The sequence below is a fragment of the Tupaia chinensis genome, unplaced genomic scaffold (assembly GCF_000334495.1).
Source record: "Tupaia chinensis unplaced genomic scaffold, TupChi_1.0 Scaffold000637_1, whole genome shotgun sequence".
Lineage (NCBI taxonomy): Eukaryota > Metazoa > Chordata > Mammalia > Scandentia > Tupaiidae > Tupaia > Tupaia belangeri.
In genome coordinates this window covers 599,663-618,356 of record NW_006160158.1, presented here as the reverse complement: position 1 = coordinate 618,356, position 18,694 = coordinate 599,663, and the positions used below count along the sequence as shown (strand labels likewise).

At 38.4% G+C, this 18,694-nt stretch overlaps 1 protein-coding gene across 1 annotated transcript; it reads left to right on the top strand.

Annotated features, from left to right (window-relative positions):
* The first annotated feature begins 13,674 nt into the window (after positions 1 to 13,674).
* On the top strand, positions 13,675 to 14,610 carry TAS2R41 (taste 2 receptor member 41). The gene has a single exon (XM_006159618.1). It carries the CDS (start codon positions 13,675 to 13,677, stop codon positions 14,608 to 14,610), a length of 936 nt encoding a protein of 311 aa, XP_006159680.1.
* The last annotated feature ends 4,084 nt before the right edge of the window (positions 14,611 to 18,694 follow it).

The following is an 18,694-nucleotide window of genomic DNA, read 5'->3' as shown; positions in this document are numbered from 1 at the left end:
GAACAAAGAATTCTTCCTCTTCACTTTAAAAATAGTGGTAGTTAAGAGTTTGCATGGAGTCACTCACAAAGCTCTGTGTTATCTTCTGAGTTGGGAGGCAGAGAGGACTGGGGTCTTGCTTCTTCCCAGATTTAGAGAATCAGAAACAAACTGACTGGACAACTTGGGGGCAGAATTAAGAGAATGTAGCTATGCTGGGACAGGGTGGGAGGCCAGCTGAAGGCCATAAGGGAGAGACATGTGTACAAGGAGATCTTGAGATCTCACTGATAGAGCAGCCTGGTGGAGTGTGGATGTGCCAGCAGCAAATCTCAATCAAACACCTAGGACTGAGGAGGGAATCACAAGGAGTGACCCAAAATAGCATGCTATCTCCCCAGCGCAGGGAACTTCAGGAGAGAGGGCCCAGCAGGGAATCTCTGGAACTCTGAAAGTTCCTCATGGGAGAGAAAGTCAGCAGCGGATTCTTTCCAGGTCTGCCAAGTGTGAAGCCAGATGGATTTGGTTCTAGTCCAAGTAAGACTCCTCCTGCATTATTTCCATTCTCCCTCTGCATTAGCCAATCTGAGAGAGAAGTTATTTCATTACCTTTCACATATTGACCTGGAATCTCTACTGGAATTTTCTATTCGAGGCTGTTTTGTGACGTGAAGTGATTTTGGTGCAATCTATTTAAGAGTGAAAAGTCATGTGGCCTGCTTGAGTCCCTTTCTTTGGCAAGGGGAGATTCTCTTTCCAAATAAAGTTTTTAGAAAGGGCAGAAAAGAATGAATAACATCATTTCGTAATATGAGTACAGCCAGTTACATGAAGCTTGACTTGCTTGTCCACTCAGCTCTTACATCACTTCCTGAGGAAGCATCTTCTAGCCATAGGTCTAAAGGAGCGACCCTGCGACCCTTCCCTCTCCAGTCATTCTCCACAATCTTATTCTCCTGATTTTTTTTTTTAAACTGCTATCGGAAAGCGCCTTGTTCACATGTTTGCTTATTGTCATGTGCCTTCGACTGGATTGCAAGGTCCACAAAGCAGGGACCTTGCCTGTTTGGCTGACTGTCGTGTCTCTAGAGACTATAATCGTGCTCAGAAAATAGAAGTACTTAAAAAATATTTGTTGACCAAATGAATCAATGAGTGAAAACAGTATAATAAACATATATCTAAGAGAGAAAAATGCAATGGGAGCTTCTTTTGATTTTGGATTGTTAATTTTAATACAACTTACATTCATGCTATGGTGGTAACAATTTTCACATTATTTATACGACTAGCTGTCTTAGTTAATTAGATTTTTTTGAGAGAGATTTTTGCTATAGAGTACGTGTACTTACTTGTCAGAGAAATGAAGAAATGAAGAGAGACAGAAAGCAAGAAATCCCCCCACCCACCCCACCCCAGGGGATGGCCATGCCACAATCCCTTCACCTCTTTTCTCCTCTTAGAATTTTGGACACACATGCCCATTGTGAGTTTCAAACTGCCAGATCCGGGACTTGAACTGTGGTCAACTACATGGGAGTCCAGTACCCACCCACTATCCTACCTTCTGGCTCCCAGTTAATTTTTTTTTTTTTTTAATGAGAATGTATGCACATTCATGTAAGAGACAAAGGAAAATAGAAAGCGAGAAGAACCTTCAATAGGATCTCATGATGCCATGATTCCCTTTCCTTAGTCTTCCAGCTCTTCAGGATCCTGAATGGGCAAGCACTTCTCTGGTATGTTTTCAAGCTCGCCAAAGATCTGACCATAGAGCTCTCAGCCTTGCAAGGTCTTTGCGCTACTGGTACTTTTGAGAAAATATTTTTAGAACAAGAAGATAGACTAGCGAATCTCAACCCCATAAACATAATTTAACCACTATCCTTGAATGAAAACAGCTCTAGGTGAGGTCTTGAGTACAGAGAGAGAAGAAGCTGCCACCACCCAGTGGAGCATACATACACAAAGGTTGGCCACAGTGTGAAGTATAAAAAGCGTTTTGCCTGTGTCAGCTTCTCTCTTCTGCCCTATTAGTGAGATCTCAAGATATCCTTGTAGGGGAACCAGCAGTTAGCGTAATGGCTATGTCGCTGGACTCCCACGTAGTCGACTGCGGTTCGTGTCCCGGACCCGGTGGCTTAAAACTCACGCCGGGCGCGTGTGCGTGCGTGCGCAAGATCCCGAGAGGAGAATGGAGGAGAAGGGATTGCGGCGTGACCATCCCCCCTGGGGGGTGATTTCTCGCTTTCTGTCTCTATGTCTCTCTCTGTCTGTCTGGCTAGCACACGCGCCCTACAGTGAAAATCTCTCCAAAAAAAAAAGATATCCTTGTATACATGTCTCTCCCTGATGGCCTTCAGCTGGCCTCCTATCCTGTCTCAGCATAGCTACATCCCAAACAGGATACCCTTAGCTGCAACTTCCCTGAGCTGGGGGAAAAGAAGAGTAGGAGGAACCCAGAAGCCTTTACCAATGAGGACTCAAAAGCCCTTACCACCAGCACCAACATCTGCAGTTTTTTCCACCAAGTATCACTGTAGTCTTCATCAATATTGACCCCAGCTCGTGAGTGAGACTTGCCCAGAGTCCATTCCTTGTGATTTTTCTCCATTCTACCTTCCCTGGGCTAGAGCTGCCACAGTCTCCTGGGGCTGGAACCACTACTGTTTCCACCCCCAGAAGTGGAGCTTCTGCATCAAACTCAAGGAAAGCTTTCACATCCATCCATATGTGAAGGTCTTTCCCCATTGAAGTCAGTTTGCAGAGTCTGGAAAATATGACTACTTCTTCAAATGTGTACACATCAACATGAGACTGTAAGGAACATGAAAAAATAAAGGAAGTAAAGGAAATAACAGCATCAAAGGAACATAGTAAATTTTCCATAGGAGACCCCAAACAACTTGTTTGATGAAGAATCTAGAACAAGTATCAAAAAGAAGCTTAATGAGCTACAAGAAAATACAGACAGATAATGCAATGAAAACAATACATGAACAGGAAAACAATACAAGAATAAAGCAAGAAATTCAGGGCCAGTGGGCCAACCATGTAGCCTACCGGTCAAGGGAGCCATACCCCGCATGGCCAATCATAGTTTGAATCCTGGTCCCAGTGGCCTGAAAAAACATATATGTTTATGTGTGTGCATGCCCCAAATCCTGACAAGATGGAGAAACAGAGGAGAAGGCATTGCAACATGACCGTATCTGATTAGGGTTTTTTCTCCTCCCTTTTTCTGGCAAGTTAATTAACTCTCTGGTAACCTCTTTAAAAAGAATTATTTATTTATTTTATTTTAGTTGTTATTATTTTTAATTTGACCAGAGAGAGACAGAGAGAGAGAGAGACAAAGGGAAAGTGACAAAGCAAACTGCAGGTTTGGGACTTGAACTGTAGTAAGCCAGACTGGAGTCCAACACCTTAACCACTATGCCACCTGCTGGTCCCCACTCGCTGGTAATTAAAAAGAGAAAGAGAGAGAGAGAGAGGAGAGAGAAAGTGAAAGAATGAAAGAAAAGTGCTGAGCATCAAGTTACCAAGTCCCACATGGTCAATTGATGTTTGAATCCCAGTCCTGGTAGCTTGAAAAACATGCTAGGCATGTGTGTGTATGCCCCAAATCCTGATGAATGGAGAACTATGGAGGAAAAATGATTGTGGCATGACTACACCCCATTGGGGGGGGGTACTGTCTCTTTCTAGTGAGTGTATGCACTCCCTGGCAATTAAAACAAACAAGTAAAGAAATAAATAACTTCAACAAAAGATGGACATCATAGAAGCGATCCACACAGAAATTTCAAAGTTAAATAGTACAAGGAGCTGGCTCCATGTCCTGGTAGTTAGGGCAGCTGGGTCCCATATGGCTGACTACACAGCTTCAATCCCATACCTGGAAGTTTGAGAAACATACTAGGCATGTGTGTGTGTGTATGCCCAGAACCCCAAAAGGAAAGAGATGGAGGAGAAAGGGTTGTGGTGTGAAGTGAGAAATGCAATAGAGAGCCTTTGCAGCAAACTGTATGCACTAGGAAAAACATCTACAAATCTGAAGGCGGGTTATTTGAAATCATATTGCCAGAAGAGGAAAACAATGGATAGAAGAGGATGAAGAACATCTGTGGGATTTATGAAGTGTCATCAGTCAAACAAACATACATATCATGGGATTCACAGTAAAAAAATAGAGAAAAGAAGGAGCAGAAAGTTTATTGAAGGAGTCAATGGCTGAAAATGTTTAAAATCTGGGAGAGAAATAAACACCTAGATTTCTGAACCTTAAAGAACCAAAAAGGTTCATCTTAAAGAAGACTACACTGAAATGTATAATCAAATCACCAAAGTTCAAGACAGGAAAATTTTGAAAGCAGCCACAGCAAATCTACTTATCACACATGAAGAAACTTGTATAAAGCTACTTATGGGATTTTTAGGAAAAAACCCTCAGGACAGGAGAGAGTAGTGTGATATATTCAAAATACTGAAAGAAAAAACTACCAGCCAAGGATACCATATCCCACAAAATTATCCTTGTGAATAAAAAAGGAGTAATACTGTCTTTCTCAGACAAATAAGAACAAAGGGAGTTCATCACCACTAGACCTGCCATACAAGAAATTCTTAGGGGAGTTCTTCAAATTGAAATAAAAACATGCTAAACAGCAATGCAAAAGCACATGAAAACAAATATTAGTAATAAGGGTAAATACATAGATATATAGAATTATATAACAACTATAATAGAGTGTGGACATTTTTATCCACATTTAAAAGTCAAAAGACAAAGATTTGTTAATGACTACGTAGTATTAAAAAGGAAAAGCAAATTCTTTTTTCCCCTTTTAAACAGTTTTATTTTACATTTTATAAATTAAATTATTTACATTTAATCACGTCTTTACAGTGTACAACATTTCTTTTCCCAGCACAAATACTGTGCATGTCAGTCAAGCCAAAGATATTACTCTGTAACTGATCAGCAAATAGCTTCTCTGTTTTTTTTTTTTTTTTTTTCAACTAAGCATACTTTTACTTTTTTTTTTCCCCCCTCTGCCATACTAAACTTTTTTCCATGTTTTATTGATTCCCAAAATAAGTTAAACAAAAAATATGGACAAAGTTAGAATCTAGTCTCAAGTGTCCTGTAATTTACTTCTGAAACATTTTTTCTGAAACTTTTTTTAAACTTAATTTACATTCATCCCCTAAGCATCGTCACAGCATACAAAATGTGATTTCCCATCCAGAATATACTGCATAGTGGCTTAATCATACACGCTATTGTCAAAAGTTTTCCATTTCTAGTTATATATATATATCTCCTTATTTCTGATCCTCTGTCCTTTCCCACCCTCTTCTCACACTACCTCTGGTGTCTACAGTTGTCTTCCATTACTTTTCCCCCACATTGTATTGATCACACAATTTCTTAAACAATCTAACTACTTTCAATAGCAAGTTCACTTGGTAATTTCAAGAAAAGCAGTTTTAACTTAAATAAAAGAAATGCTAAGGAACTTTGCTTAAAACTTAAAGCCAGGAAACAGGTTAGGATTCTGCTCAAATGGTAGGTACATGAACTTATTGACAGCTCAAGACAGGACACAAATTCTTAAAACTGGACAACAAAGCCTAGAAGAAAATCAGCAATGTTTTAGTCAAAAGTCATAAAATTCTATTTCATGAATTCAGTCTCATGTACTTTATCTTCTGTTGTCGTTCGATTTTCCCGATTAAATTCTGGGATATAATATTCAACTCCAGACTTGCCCCTATGATTAAGTTGGCCATTTTCTTAGTTTTTGAATGCTTATTCTGTGTGACTGTATCTAATTTTCCTGACATAACACTCCCTTGAGAACTTTTTGGAGATCTGGTCTGGTGCTGGTAAATTCTTTCAGGTTTTGTTTATCTGAGAATGTTCTTGTCTTTTCTTCCCACGTGAAGGATAATCTTGCCGGGTACAGTATTCTTGGTTGAAATTACTTTTCCCTTAACACTTTGAATATATTTTCCCATTCTTTCCTCGCTCGCATTGTTTCTGAGAGGTCTGGTGTTATCCTTATGGGATATCCTTTATAGGTAACTTGATGTTTTTCTCTTGCTAATCTTAGTATCTTGCCTTTGTCTGTGGTTTTGGTCAATCTGGCTATAGCAAGTCTTGGAGGAGATCTTCTTGGGTTGATTCTATTTGGGGTCCTCTGTATTTCTTGTGACTAGATCTTTGAGTGCCTCTCTTGTTTGGAAAGTTTTCTTGCAGGATTTCATGGAATAGATTACCAATGCCTTTATGAGTCTCTTCACCTTCTGGGAGACCAATTATCCAGATGTTTGGACATTTGATGATATCTAGTATTTCTAGTATATTATTCTCACTTTTTTGGGCCATTTTCTCAGTCTTTGTGGAAGATTTTTCTAGGCCAGCAATTTTCTCTTCTATGTCTGAGATTCTACTTTCTGTATCATCTAGTCTGCTTTTAATACTTTCAAGGGAGATTTTGACTTCCTATATTATAGCTTTCATCTCTAACAGTTCCATTTGATTCTTTCGTAAAGTGTGTAATTCCTCTTTTAGATCTTGCAAGAATTTCCTCACCTCCTAGAACTCGTCAGCTCCTTTCTTGTTTCTCTTCTGCAGTTCATTGTCTCTCTTTTCTTCCATCTCTGTTATCTTCACCATTATGAATGCTCTAAATTCTTTATCAGACATTTCCATGATTCCCATTGAACTGTCTGTGGATGAAGAGGAGTTATTATTTTCCCTTGAAAGAGAGGTATTTTCTTGCTTTCCCATATTTCTTGTGGCCCTGCAGTGATTTCTAGTCATGTGATGGATGGTGTGTTTCTTCCTAATTCCTGAAGTTCAATCTGAACGTTCAGGAGCGAGTAGAAAGAGGTGATCTGGAATCTCTTTGCCGTCCCATTGTGATCGCTTTGTGCAGCAGATTCAGTAGATATTGAGGAATATGCTAACCCTAATAGTATTTGGATATTTGGCTATAGTTCCCTTAGATCTGTCTAGAAACACAGTAAATGAATATATAGGAATGGAGAGATGAGATAAAAGATAAAGAGAAGGAAAATGAGAGAGAGAGAGAGAAAAACAACAAGAAGAAAGAAACAGAGGAAAAAAAACTAAAAAAAGTTATTATTATTATTTTTGAAAGCAGAAAACCATTCAAAATCACTAGTTCTCAGGAGCCATGAGGAATCTTCTTCTGATGGCCTCCCTCTTGCCTCTCCTACCTAGGTGGAAGGGGGAGAGGGGATTATTAACAAGAAAAAGGAGGGGCTGAAAACAAGAGAATACCTTAAAAAATTTTAAAAAGGAAAAATTACCAAAAAATGAGAAGACAGAAGCAGAGACAGACAGAGACATAGAGACAGAGATAGAAGGCTAGGGGAGCTCCCTGCCACTCAAGCTTGTGGGCTGGAGGCTGAATTATCAGTAGGAAATCTTCATTTCTCTTTTACCCTGAAATCACTAGTTCTCTGGAGCCATGAGGAATCTTCTTCTGATCAAGAAAAGCAAATTCTGATGACAAAAGTACAAACTATGTGTGTGAGGCGGTAAACATGTGAAATTTGCATGTGATAGAAGTTAAGCTATCACCAACATAATTATAACTACAATAGTCCCCTTCTTATTCATGGTTTCACTTTCTATGGTTTCAATTACCTGTGGTTAACAATTGTCTAAAAATATTAAATGGAAAATTACAGAAATATACCATTCAAATATTTTAAGCTGTGTAGTGTTCTGAGTAATGCAATGGAAACTCATGCTGTACTACTCTGTCTGGCCCAGGATGAGAATCATCCATTTGCCAAGACTATCCATGCTGAATATACTACCCACCTGTCAGTCACTTAGTAACAATTTCATTATTAGATTCAAAGAGCATAGTATAGGGACCAGCAGTTAGAGTAATGGCTATGTCGCTGGACTCCCACATAGTTGACTGCATTTTGAGTCCCGCACCCGGTGGCTTAAACTCACGCCAGGCGCATGTGCGTGCATGCCCAAGATCTCGAGAGGAGAATGGAGGAGAAGGGATTGCGGCGTGGCCATCCCCCCAGGGGGTGATTTCTCGCTTTCTGTCTCTCTGTCTTCTCTCTCTGTCTGTCTGGCAAGTGCACATGCCCTATAGTGAAAACCTCTAAAAAAAAAAAAAAACCAGAAAGGAATTCTTGACAGCATGGATCTGGAATGCATTTGTCAGAGGGCTTTCTGTTTCAAATGGTCTCTGACAAGTCTTAGACCGAGTGTATCTATGCTGGCCACTGCACAGCAAACATCACAATCAGATGGACTGTCTATACCTTCCCTGAGAAGCCAGACTTTCTCTGATGAAAGAGCAGAGAACCCAAGCCTAGGAGTACAGACACTACTGGATTACTTCCTGAGAATTCCCATATTAATAAAGAAGGAAATTACCTGTCACCTTTTCCTACTATAATAATGTTCATTCTTAGTTTAGAAGGTACAGTATTGCTTCCAGAATCTTTAGTTTCTCAACAACTTAAAAACTGATATTTATTTTCATAGTTTGATAGTGCCACTTAAATTCCAATTAAACACAAATATAACATTTCAATAGAAAATTTTATTTTATTTCCAATTCCTTTGTAAATTCATGTGTATTTAGTAAATGGATCAGGTTATTTTAAAATTTCTGCTTTGAATGCAGATGTAACTTAATATAATAGATTATTTTATTTTAAGATTTTTCCTATAGGGCATGTGCGCTTGCCAGAGTGAAACAGAGGGAGTAAGTGAGAGGGAAAATGAGAAATTACCTCCTTGGGGCATGGCGATGCAATAATCTCTTCTCCTCCATTCTACTCACAGGATTTTGGGCATGTGCCTAGTGTGATTTTCAAGCTGGAACTCAAACTGTGGTCACTCATGTAGGAGTCAAGTGCCTTAACCACCATGCCACCTGCTGTACCCTATAATAGATTTTTAAAAGGAATTAAGTCTAACGTCAATCTTAAGCTTTTTATACAAATAGACTTAATCTAGGAGTGTACGTGTGTCCACATACATACACACATAAGTGAATAGACAGACATGACAAATGATCAAAAATGTACAGAAATACTTATCTTACCAAGTTATGCCAAGTAATCTCTTCAGTGTGCCCTCAAACATGTAATAAAGCTTTGGATAATGAAGTAATTTGCCAAATATTAGGTTATATTATAGTATTCAAATCATAATCTTATACTTATTTGTAGTATTCTGTAATTCAATACAAATAAAAACTTGTCATATAGGAAAAAAAAGACTAATCAACTAAATTTAACAGCATATGAAAAGACCATACACCAAGATTAAGTGGGATCTATCCCTAGGATGCTGGGATGGTTCAATTTACACAAATTAATCAATGCAATAATGTATATGAACTGAATAAAGAATAAAAACCCATATGATCCTCTCAATAGTCAGCAAAATCACTTGAGAAAGTTCAGTATCCATTTATGACTAAAATTTCTAACAACATAGGTATTGAAGGAAATTACCTCAACACAATAAAAGTCCTGTATAAAATGGCTGTAGGTAACAACATAATTGATGGGGGAAAACTTAAAAACTCCCTTCTAAAATCCAGCACAAGGCAAGGATGCCCATTCTCATTACTTCTTAACATAGTACTGGAAGACCTAGCTGGAGCAATTAGAAAAAAAATTCATTCAAGACAGAAAGGAAGTAACATGATCAGATATGTAGGAAACTCCATAGACTCAACAAAAAATTGTTATAATTAAATAAATAAATTTACTAGAATAGTAGGATATAAAACTAACAAACAAATCAGTCAGATTTTTATGCACAAGCAACAAATTATCTGAAAAAGAAATTAAGAAAGTAATTCTATGCAAAATAGTATTGATAAGAATAAAATACATAGAAATTAACTTAACCAAGGAGATGAAAGACTAGTACAATAAAATAATAAAATATAGGTGAAGGAAATTGAAGAAGACAGATGAGTGGAAATATATCCCATATTCATGGATTGGAAGAATTGATATTGTCAAAATATTGATATTACTCAAAGTGATCTAGAGATTCATCACAATCCCAGTAAAAATCTCAATGGCATTTTTTTTCTCACAGAAATTAAAAAGCAACCAGGGACCAGCAGATGGCATAATGTTATGTTGCTGGACTCCCATATAGTTAATTATGGTTTGAGTCCTGGACCTGGCAGCTTACAACTCATGCCAAGTGTGTGTGCATGCATGCTCAAAATCCCAAGAGGAGAATGGATTGAGACATGGCCATTTCTCCTGAGGAGGAGGTGTGATTTCTTGCTTTCTGTCTCTCTGTCTCTCCAGCAAGTATATATGCCCTATAGTAAAAATCTTTCAAAAGTAACAACAACAAAACCCCTAAAGTTCATGTGGAACCACAAAAACACTGCCCAATCTAAATAATTCTGAGCAAGAATAAAGCTGAAGATATCACAGTTCCTGACTTCAAAATACATTATAAAGCCACAGTAATCAAACAATATGGCACTGTCATAAAACTAGAAATATAAATCAATGGAATAGAAAGAGAACCCAGAAATAAATCTTAACATCTACAGTCATTTGATTTTCAACAAAGGTGCCAAGAACACACAATGGGGATCGGATAGTGCTTTTAATTAGTGGTGTTGGGGAAACTATATATCCACATGCAGATGAATAAAATTGGACTCTTATCTTACACATGTATAAAAATCAACTCAAAATGGATTTTAAAACTGCAATACCTGAAATCATAAAACCATTAGAAGGAAACATAAGGAAAAAAATCTTGACATTGATTTGGACAATGATTTTTAGAACACCAAAAGCATAAACAAGAGAAACAAAATTAGAAAATGGGATTGCATCAAACTGAAAAGCCTTCACATAGTAATGGAAACAATTAGCAGAGGTGAAAGGCAACCTATAGATTAGGAAAAAAAAAATTTATGAACCACATAGATAATAAGGGATTAATATCCAAAATATGTAAGGAACTTAGCTTATTAAAAATAAACCCACAAACAACTCAATTTAAAACTGGGCAAAGAAGCTGAATAGACACTTCTTAAAAGAAGAAATACAAATGGCCAACAGGTATTTGAAAACATGTTCAGCATCACTAATCATCAAGGAAATGCAAAGAGAAACCACAATGAACTATCACCTCACACCCATTAGAAGGGCTATTATCAAATAAGAAAAGAAATAACAGATGTTGGTGAGGAGAAAAAGAACTCGTGTTCACCGTTAGTGGTAATGTAAATTGGTACGATTGCTATGGGAAACAGTATGGAAGTTCCTCAAAAAAAAAAAAAAATAGAACTTCCTTATGATTCAGAAATCCAATCCCTAAGTATATATCAAAAGAAAAAGAAGGCAGTATGTCAAAGAGATATCTATACACCCATTTTCACTTAGACATTATTCATGTGCAGATGGTGTAGTGGTTAAGGCACTGGATTCCACATGGCCAATTCCATGGTTTGGGTCCCATACCTGGTGATTTGAAAAACATATTGTATGCATGTGCATACATGCCCAAAATCACTAGAGGAGAATGCAGGAGAAGGGATTGTGGCATGGCCATCCTTCCTGGAAGGTGATTTCTCGCTTTCCCTCTCTCTCTATCTCTTTTTGGTGAGCACACATGCTCTAATGGCAAAAAATCTAAAAAAAAAAAAAAAAAAGAAGTTATTTACAGTAACCAAGATATGAAAATACCATAAAACTATAGTTTAAAACTCATGCTCGGAGTGTGTGTCTGTGTGTGTGTGTGTGTGTGTGTGTGTGTGTGTGTGCTTAAAATCCCGAGAGGAGAATAGAAGAGAAAGGAATGTGGTGTGGCCATCCCCCTGGGGGATAATTTCTTGCTTTCTGTCTCTCTGGTTAGCACATGTGCCCAATAGCAAAAATAACATAAAAAAAAGAGAAAATGTGTTATGTACATACACAATGAACTATTATTCAGCCTTTAAAAAAGGAGACTTTGTCATATGCAACAATATGTGCCTTTCTCTATTCCAGATAGAGAAAGACAAATGCTACATGATCTCAATAATATATGGAACATAAAATATTTAAGCTTACAGATACAGAGAGTAGAATGGTGGCTGGCAGGGCTTTAAGGAGACAGAGATAGAGAGATGTTGATCAACAAGTGTGAGGTTCCTGTTATGGTAAGTGAATACATTCTGGAGATGTAATATGTATTAACCGGAATATAATTAATATTATATTGTATTCTTGAAATGAACTAACAAGGTAAATCTTAAATGCTCTTGGCATACAGAAAAATGGAAAATAGAAACTATGTGAGGTGATGGATATGTTAAAAAAGATCTTGTACTTTTCCCCATGGTCTCATAGAGCTCTCTTTTCAATGTTGGTGTTGGAGCACCTTGTAGGTTATATCTCAGTGTGACAGATAGACAACAAGGTAGCCCACCATGCTCCCCAACCCTGGTATGGGGCCTTTGTGTAACTCTCTCTCTTGTGCTGATGGTATCTGTGACTTTCTTTTAGCCAATAGTTTATGGCAAAGGCGATAGGATGCTGTTCCTGTGATTGTGTTGTTATTCAAGACTCCACCTTGCTAGCAGACTTGCTAGCACACCCTCCACATATTCTTAGCTGGCTCCATAAAGTAAGCCACCATGTGGAAACGACTCACTTGGCAGATACTGCAGGAGTCCTCTAGGACCTGAGAATGGCTCCAATTGACAGCCAGCAAGAAGTAGGGATCCTCTGTCTTGCTCCTGAAGGTCCCTCAACTGCAGAAAATTAATTCTTTCATTGGAAACTCAAAGCCAGTTCAAACCATTATTAATCATTTATACCTCAGGGTCCATGAAGGAAGTAAGCAGAGATTTGAAAGAGAAGGTATACCAAGGCATTTAATCCCCCCTGCCCCCTTTTTTAAAAATTTGCTAGAGGGCATGCACATTTTCTAGAGAGCAAGAAAAAGAGGAAGAGAGAGAGAGAAAGCACTGCCCCAATTGAGTGTGGTCATACTGTCATTCCTTCTGCTCCATTTCTTCATCTTGTACAGATTTAGGATATGCACATATATGGGCCAAGGAGTTTGTCAAGCCTCTGGGGGAGAATTTGAATTGTGTGGTCCATTATGTGTGATAGAAACTTGTTGCTACTGGGATTTGACTTTGAAGGAATGTCTGTTCATAGGTGAGAGTGATGTACAATAAGAAAGCTCACCTGAGAGAGATTTCTTGGGTGCGACTATTTCTCTTGGATCTCTCCTTTTACTTGTCTATGTGCTTAAAACCTTAAAAATGATCTGATGGGAAGAGGAGTGTTCATGTAGCCCAGAGATGACTAAGAAAGGGTGTAACTCAGTCACAGAGACCCTGAGGAATCCTCTACATTGAGGCTAACCACAGCAGCATACAGGCAAAACCAGAAAAGGCAAATCAGAGGTAGTTGGTAGGCCTAGTGGTAAGTGAGCCCAGGGGAAATTTGCATCCTCTCTGAGCCTACAGCAAACCTTTCCTCCCTAATCTGGCCTTCTGTTCCTCTAAACTCTGATTTAGAAACAGAGCCTGACTGCTCTTCTTACACCTCCAGGAAGGGTCAAAAGAGGGGCCGTGGGTGGGGGAAGGGAAGAGACCAGGGACCAAGGTGCCCTGGTGGTGACTGGAGGAGGAAATGCGACTAGCACTGACAGTCTTCTTCATGGTGCTCTTTATCCTGCTGTGTCTCCTGGGGATCCTGGCAAATGGCTTCATTGTGCTGGTACTGAGCAGGGAGTGGCTGCGGTATGGTAGGCTACTCCCCTCGGACATGATCCTTGTGAGCCTGGGAGCATCCCGTTTCTGCCTGCAGTGGGTAGGGTTGGTGGGCAACTTCTACCATTTCTTCCACCTAGTGGAATATTCTAAGGGTCTTGCCCGACAGTTCGTTGGTCTCCACTGGGACTTCCTGAATACAGCCACTTTCTGGTTTGGCACCTGGCTCAGCGTGCTGTTCTGCATGAAGATCGCGAACTTCACACACCCCACCTTCCTCTGGCTGAGGTGGAGGCTTTCAGGGTGGGTGCCCCGGCTGCTTCTGGGCTCAGTCCTGATCTCCTTCATTGCAACCCTGCTGTTTTTTTGGGGGAACCATGCTGTGTACCAGGGATTCTTAACCAGAAAAACTTCTCAGAACGTGACCTATAAGAACTGGATCAGAAGGCTAGAGATCCACTATTTCCTGCCCTTGAAACTCATCACTTTGTCAATTCCTTGCTCTATCTTCCTGGTCTCCATTGTCCTGTTGATCAATTCTCTGAGGAAGCATACAAAGAAAATGCAGCACAATTCCCCTAGCCTGCAGGACCCCAGCACCCAGGCTCACACCAGAGCTCTGAAGTCCCTCATCTCCTTTCTCATTCTTTATGCCCTGTCCTTTGTGTCCCTGATCATTGATGCTACAGGCTTTATCTCCTCGCAGAGTGAGTGGTACTGGCCATGGCAAATTATAATCTACCTATGCATATCTGTTCATCCCTTCGTCCTCATCTTCAGCAACCTCAAGCTTCGAGGCATGCTCAGGCAGCTACTTCTGTTGGCCAGGGGCTTCTGGGTGACCAAGGTGGTGTGATATCCTTATCCCCAGAAGAGATTCAGGCAAAGATGACAGACCCATGCCCTCCCCACAACACACAGGCTTGTCTCCTTAGGCACGTGACTACTGGATTAGACTATGGAGCCTCTCCTCTTTGAAGGAGGAGAACAAAATCTGGAAACTGAGTAATCTTCCTTTTCTTGGCATGCTATTCAAATGGAGTCCCATGGATCCCAGAGAGTCAACACTGTCCAGAAGTTCAGAGTATGTTTCTACTGCTCTCCTATTATTACCTGAAAATCTTCAGTTAGGAGTCTTGATTAACTGTTAACATCTTTACTCAACCATGTGGGAAGTTGAGAGAAAATGCTAGTGTCTGTGACCAAATTACGATGTGCACAGGAAAGCAGCAGCCTTCTCCAGGACAATGTAGTGGTCACTAACCAAGGGACAGGTGTGGAAGGCAGTGGCCAGGGCTATGTGTTCAAATAGGCTTTCGCTGTATGGAGATTCTTTTCCTTTTGCCAAATCTTGATAATTTGCTTTTAATTTTATTGCACTCACTGGAAGGCTTTTTATGCCACTCCATTTTTTTTATTAATATTTCCATTGTTCTCCCTTTGATTTTTCTCTTCTTTGAAGTCTGAGTGGCAGCCAGATTTCTTCCATGTTTACTATTCCTTTAAACAAAGACAAATTGTAACTTTCTCCTTTTTCAAATGGTCTCTGTGACAATTTTTCTTTAAGCAAAAGTCACAAAGTCACATCTGCATTGAATAAACATGTACTTCTTACTCTGAAAAGCAGACGAGAATTTTACTTAGCTTAACATCTTTTTAGGAAAGAAGCCTTTCTTAGATTTTATGTTTAAATGTAACTTAAAAATTATCCTGCTCCAATTACTATGCAAAGGTCATAAAAATAATTTTGGAAAAATTTTATCGAGAGATGGGTGCTTTTAAGGTAGGGCTAAATATTTTTGTTAAAATGCATCAATGTGCACATTTTAGAGACTAGCTTGAACTGGATTCCTAATGGGAGAAATTTTAATCTCCCCTGAGAGTGAAAAGAATTTCCTTATTGATTAGGTTATTTGTTGCTAAATAGATGCACATTCATGAACTATACTCTTTGGCCAAATGACTCTATATTGTTAATTAAAATAATTGTTTTTAAAAGTGTTGCATTTGAATGATTAAAAATTAAAAATGTATTGAAGAGTATATATAGGAAACCTCCCTCCTACCTATTCTCTTCTGAGACAGTCTTAGTTTAATGTTTGTTCTTTTATAGATGTTTTATTCTATACCAGATTGCCACTAATACCTAACTAATAAATCAGTCGACCAGCTTACATAGTGGTATACTCCATAACAGTAACTAGTCAACCAAAAAAATGATGAACTCTGAATGCGAGTTCTACATACATTGTTGCATGACATACAGACGGTCCTGCTCCTTGCTTTCTCCGTTTACCATGAATCTCAGAGATCAACATATGTGGCCACATAGTATTTTCTCCCTTTTATTTCGAGCACGGATGTACTACAGTTTCATTAACTAGTCATTTGTGGTTATAGCACTTCCTATTTTTTTTACTATGATAACAATGTTGTAATGAATAATCTTCCATACGTATGATCCTGCATATGTGCAAATTAATTATAGGCTAAATCTCATGAAAGGGAATTTACTGAGTCAAACTCTTCTAATTTTGACAGATAACATCCTCCATAGTTGTGTGTTAACTTACTCTCTCATCAACAGTTTATGATAATGCTTGTTTTAACTCTGTATTTTTTGCCAATCTAGTAAAAAATGCCATATTGCTATAATTTGTGTTAACTCTATATTTTTTTGCCAATCAAGTAAAAAATGCCATATTGCTATAATTTGTGTGACTCATGCATTGAATGTTTATCATTATATCATATGTTTAGATCCATCCTGTGGAGAGTCTGTATCATTTTTTTTGGAGTTTTGTTTTTGGCCCTTTTCATGTTGGCTTGTAAGAGCCCTGTACCTCTCGGGAAATGAGTGCTTTTTTGAGAGAGAATTTTTTGCTATAGGTCATGTGTGCTTGCCAGAAACATAGAGAAAGACAAAGACAGAAAGTGAGAAATGACCCCCCCAGGGAGATGGCCACACCACAATCTTCTCCTCCAGTCTCCTCTCAGGATTTTGGACATGCATGCACACACGCCCGGCCTGAGTTTTAAGCTGCCAGGTCTGGCATTCAAACTGCAGTTGACCTCATGGTCCCATGGTGTAACCATTATGCCATCTGCTGGGCCTGAGAAATGAGCTCTTTATTCATGATATGAGCAGTGAGACAGCCCCCTAGTCTCAGTTTTGTTTTTTTTTAATAAGTTTATTTATTTCTTCCATGATTGAGAGAAAGAACTTCCAACAGTGTCTTGGTGTCACGATTCACTGTAAACCTCAGCCAGCCCCCAGATCCCGGGCACATACATGCCCTGGCAGACTTGAGGCAGTCTTCAGACATGAACCTGGACCCCTGCACCATTCCCTCCCAGTGTTTTTATTTTACTTTTTCTTGGTTCTAATTTTATTAAAATTAGAGTCAAAATAATGATACACTTTCATTTCAAAATAATGATAGACTTACAGGAAATTGCAAAAATAGTAGAGTTGTTTGTAGCCTCCCCCTAGCAACCCCACAGTGGTAGCCTCTCATGAAACAGTAGCACAGTATCATAAAGGGGAAGTGACATTTGCACATTGCTGTTAGGAGTCTACCACCCTTACTCCGTGTTCACTAGTTTTTCAACTTGTATGTGTGTGTGTATGTGTCTGCGAAGTTCTATGTGGTTTTATTTCACATGGAGATTTGTGTAGGCACGATCAACACACAGAACCATTCCATCATCACGTAAGAATTTCAGACACCTCTTTCCATTTGCATCCACCGTTATCTTCCATGTTTTAATTTCTTTTTACTTTAAAAATAGTGGCTTTTACCACTATTAAAAACCATGAAGACATTTTTGCTGATTTTATTAAAAAACATTCACTAACTTCGAGAATCTTGTCTTGCTAATGAAAAGGCATTCTTTTTTTTTAAAGGAGACATAGTTTATTAATCGAAAAAAATAACACATGAGATTAGCAACAGCATTCTTTACTCTGATATCATTAAAAGTTCTCTTGTATTTTCTTTTAGTAGTTTCAAGCTTTTATTTTTACATTTAATATGTTTTACCCTTGTAGAATTTTTCCTTATGTAAGGTATCATTAATACATTTTATTTTCTTAAGATGATTAAATTGTCTTAATGCTATCTATTGAGTAATATTTTTCTTCACTGATATAGGGTGCTACTTTTTAGTCATATATTGAATTCCTGAATTCACTTATTTCTAGACTTTCTGCTCTGTTTCACTGTCTTGGCATAACCACATGCCATAACCACAGCCTTTTAGTTATTTTGTAATATGCTTGAATATGTAGTAAACTAGCTCTTCTTCATTCATCTCTTTCTCAGAAATTCTTGGCTATTATTTCTGGAATAATCTTGTGTGGCTTGAAGCAGAATTTTTGTTTTCGTTAAGATCCTGTTAAAAGTATAATTTAATATATCTCCATGATATTGAATCTTCACATGTTAAGAGTAGGGTATGTTCAGGTTTCTTTTCATTACTTTCAATTACTTTCTTTCAATTACTTTCAGTGGTGTTCTAATTTTTAAAAATATAGATCTTCTATATTCTTGTTTTGTGTATTGCTGGGTATATTTATTCCGTTATGCCTTAGTTTGTGGTATGTTGTATGGGAGTGCAGAAAGTACTTCAGGGAATTTGCAAGAATTGAAATGCTTAATATATGTATAAGACAGCAATCGTACTCACCATACATTTTTAATAGTAATTATAATTCATAATTAACATTTTTATTTTTATTATTTCTGTTTTTGCATCAATATGGAAAGGACAGGAAAGCCAGAGTACTGCAAGATATTTTCTAGCCACCAGCAAAGACCAGTTATTCTTTCTGACTCATTTTACCCACATTTTTCAAACCTTCTCTAATCTTTTTTCTGTTGTCAAATAGGCAAATAAGCTATGTGTGACTGAGAAAAATCAGTCATGATGGATAAGAA

What these genes read in the sequence shown, in the direction of transcription:
- TAS2R41 (XM_006159618.1), top strand. Translation starts at nt 13,675, where the DNA reads ATGCGACTAGCACTGACAGTCTTCTTCATGGTGCTCTTTATCCTGCTG.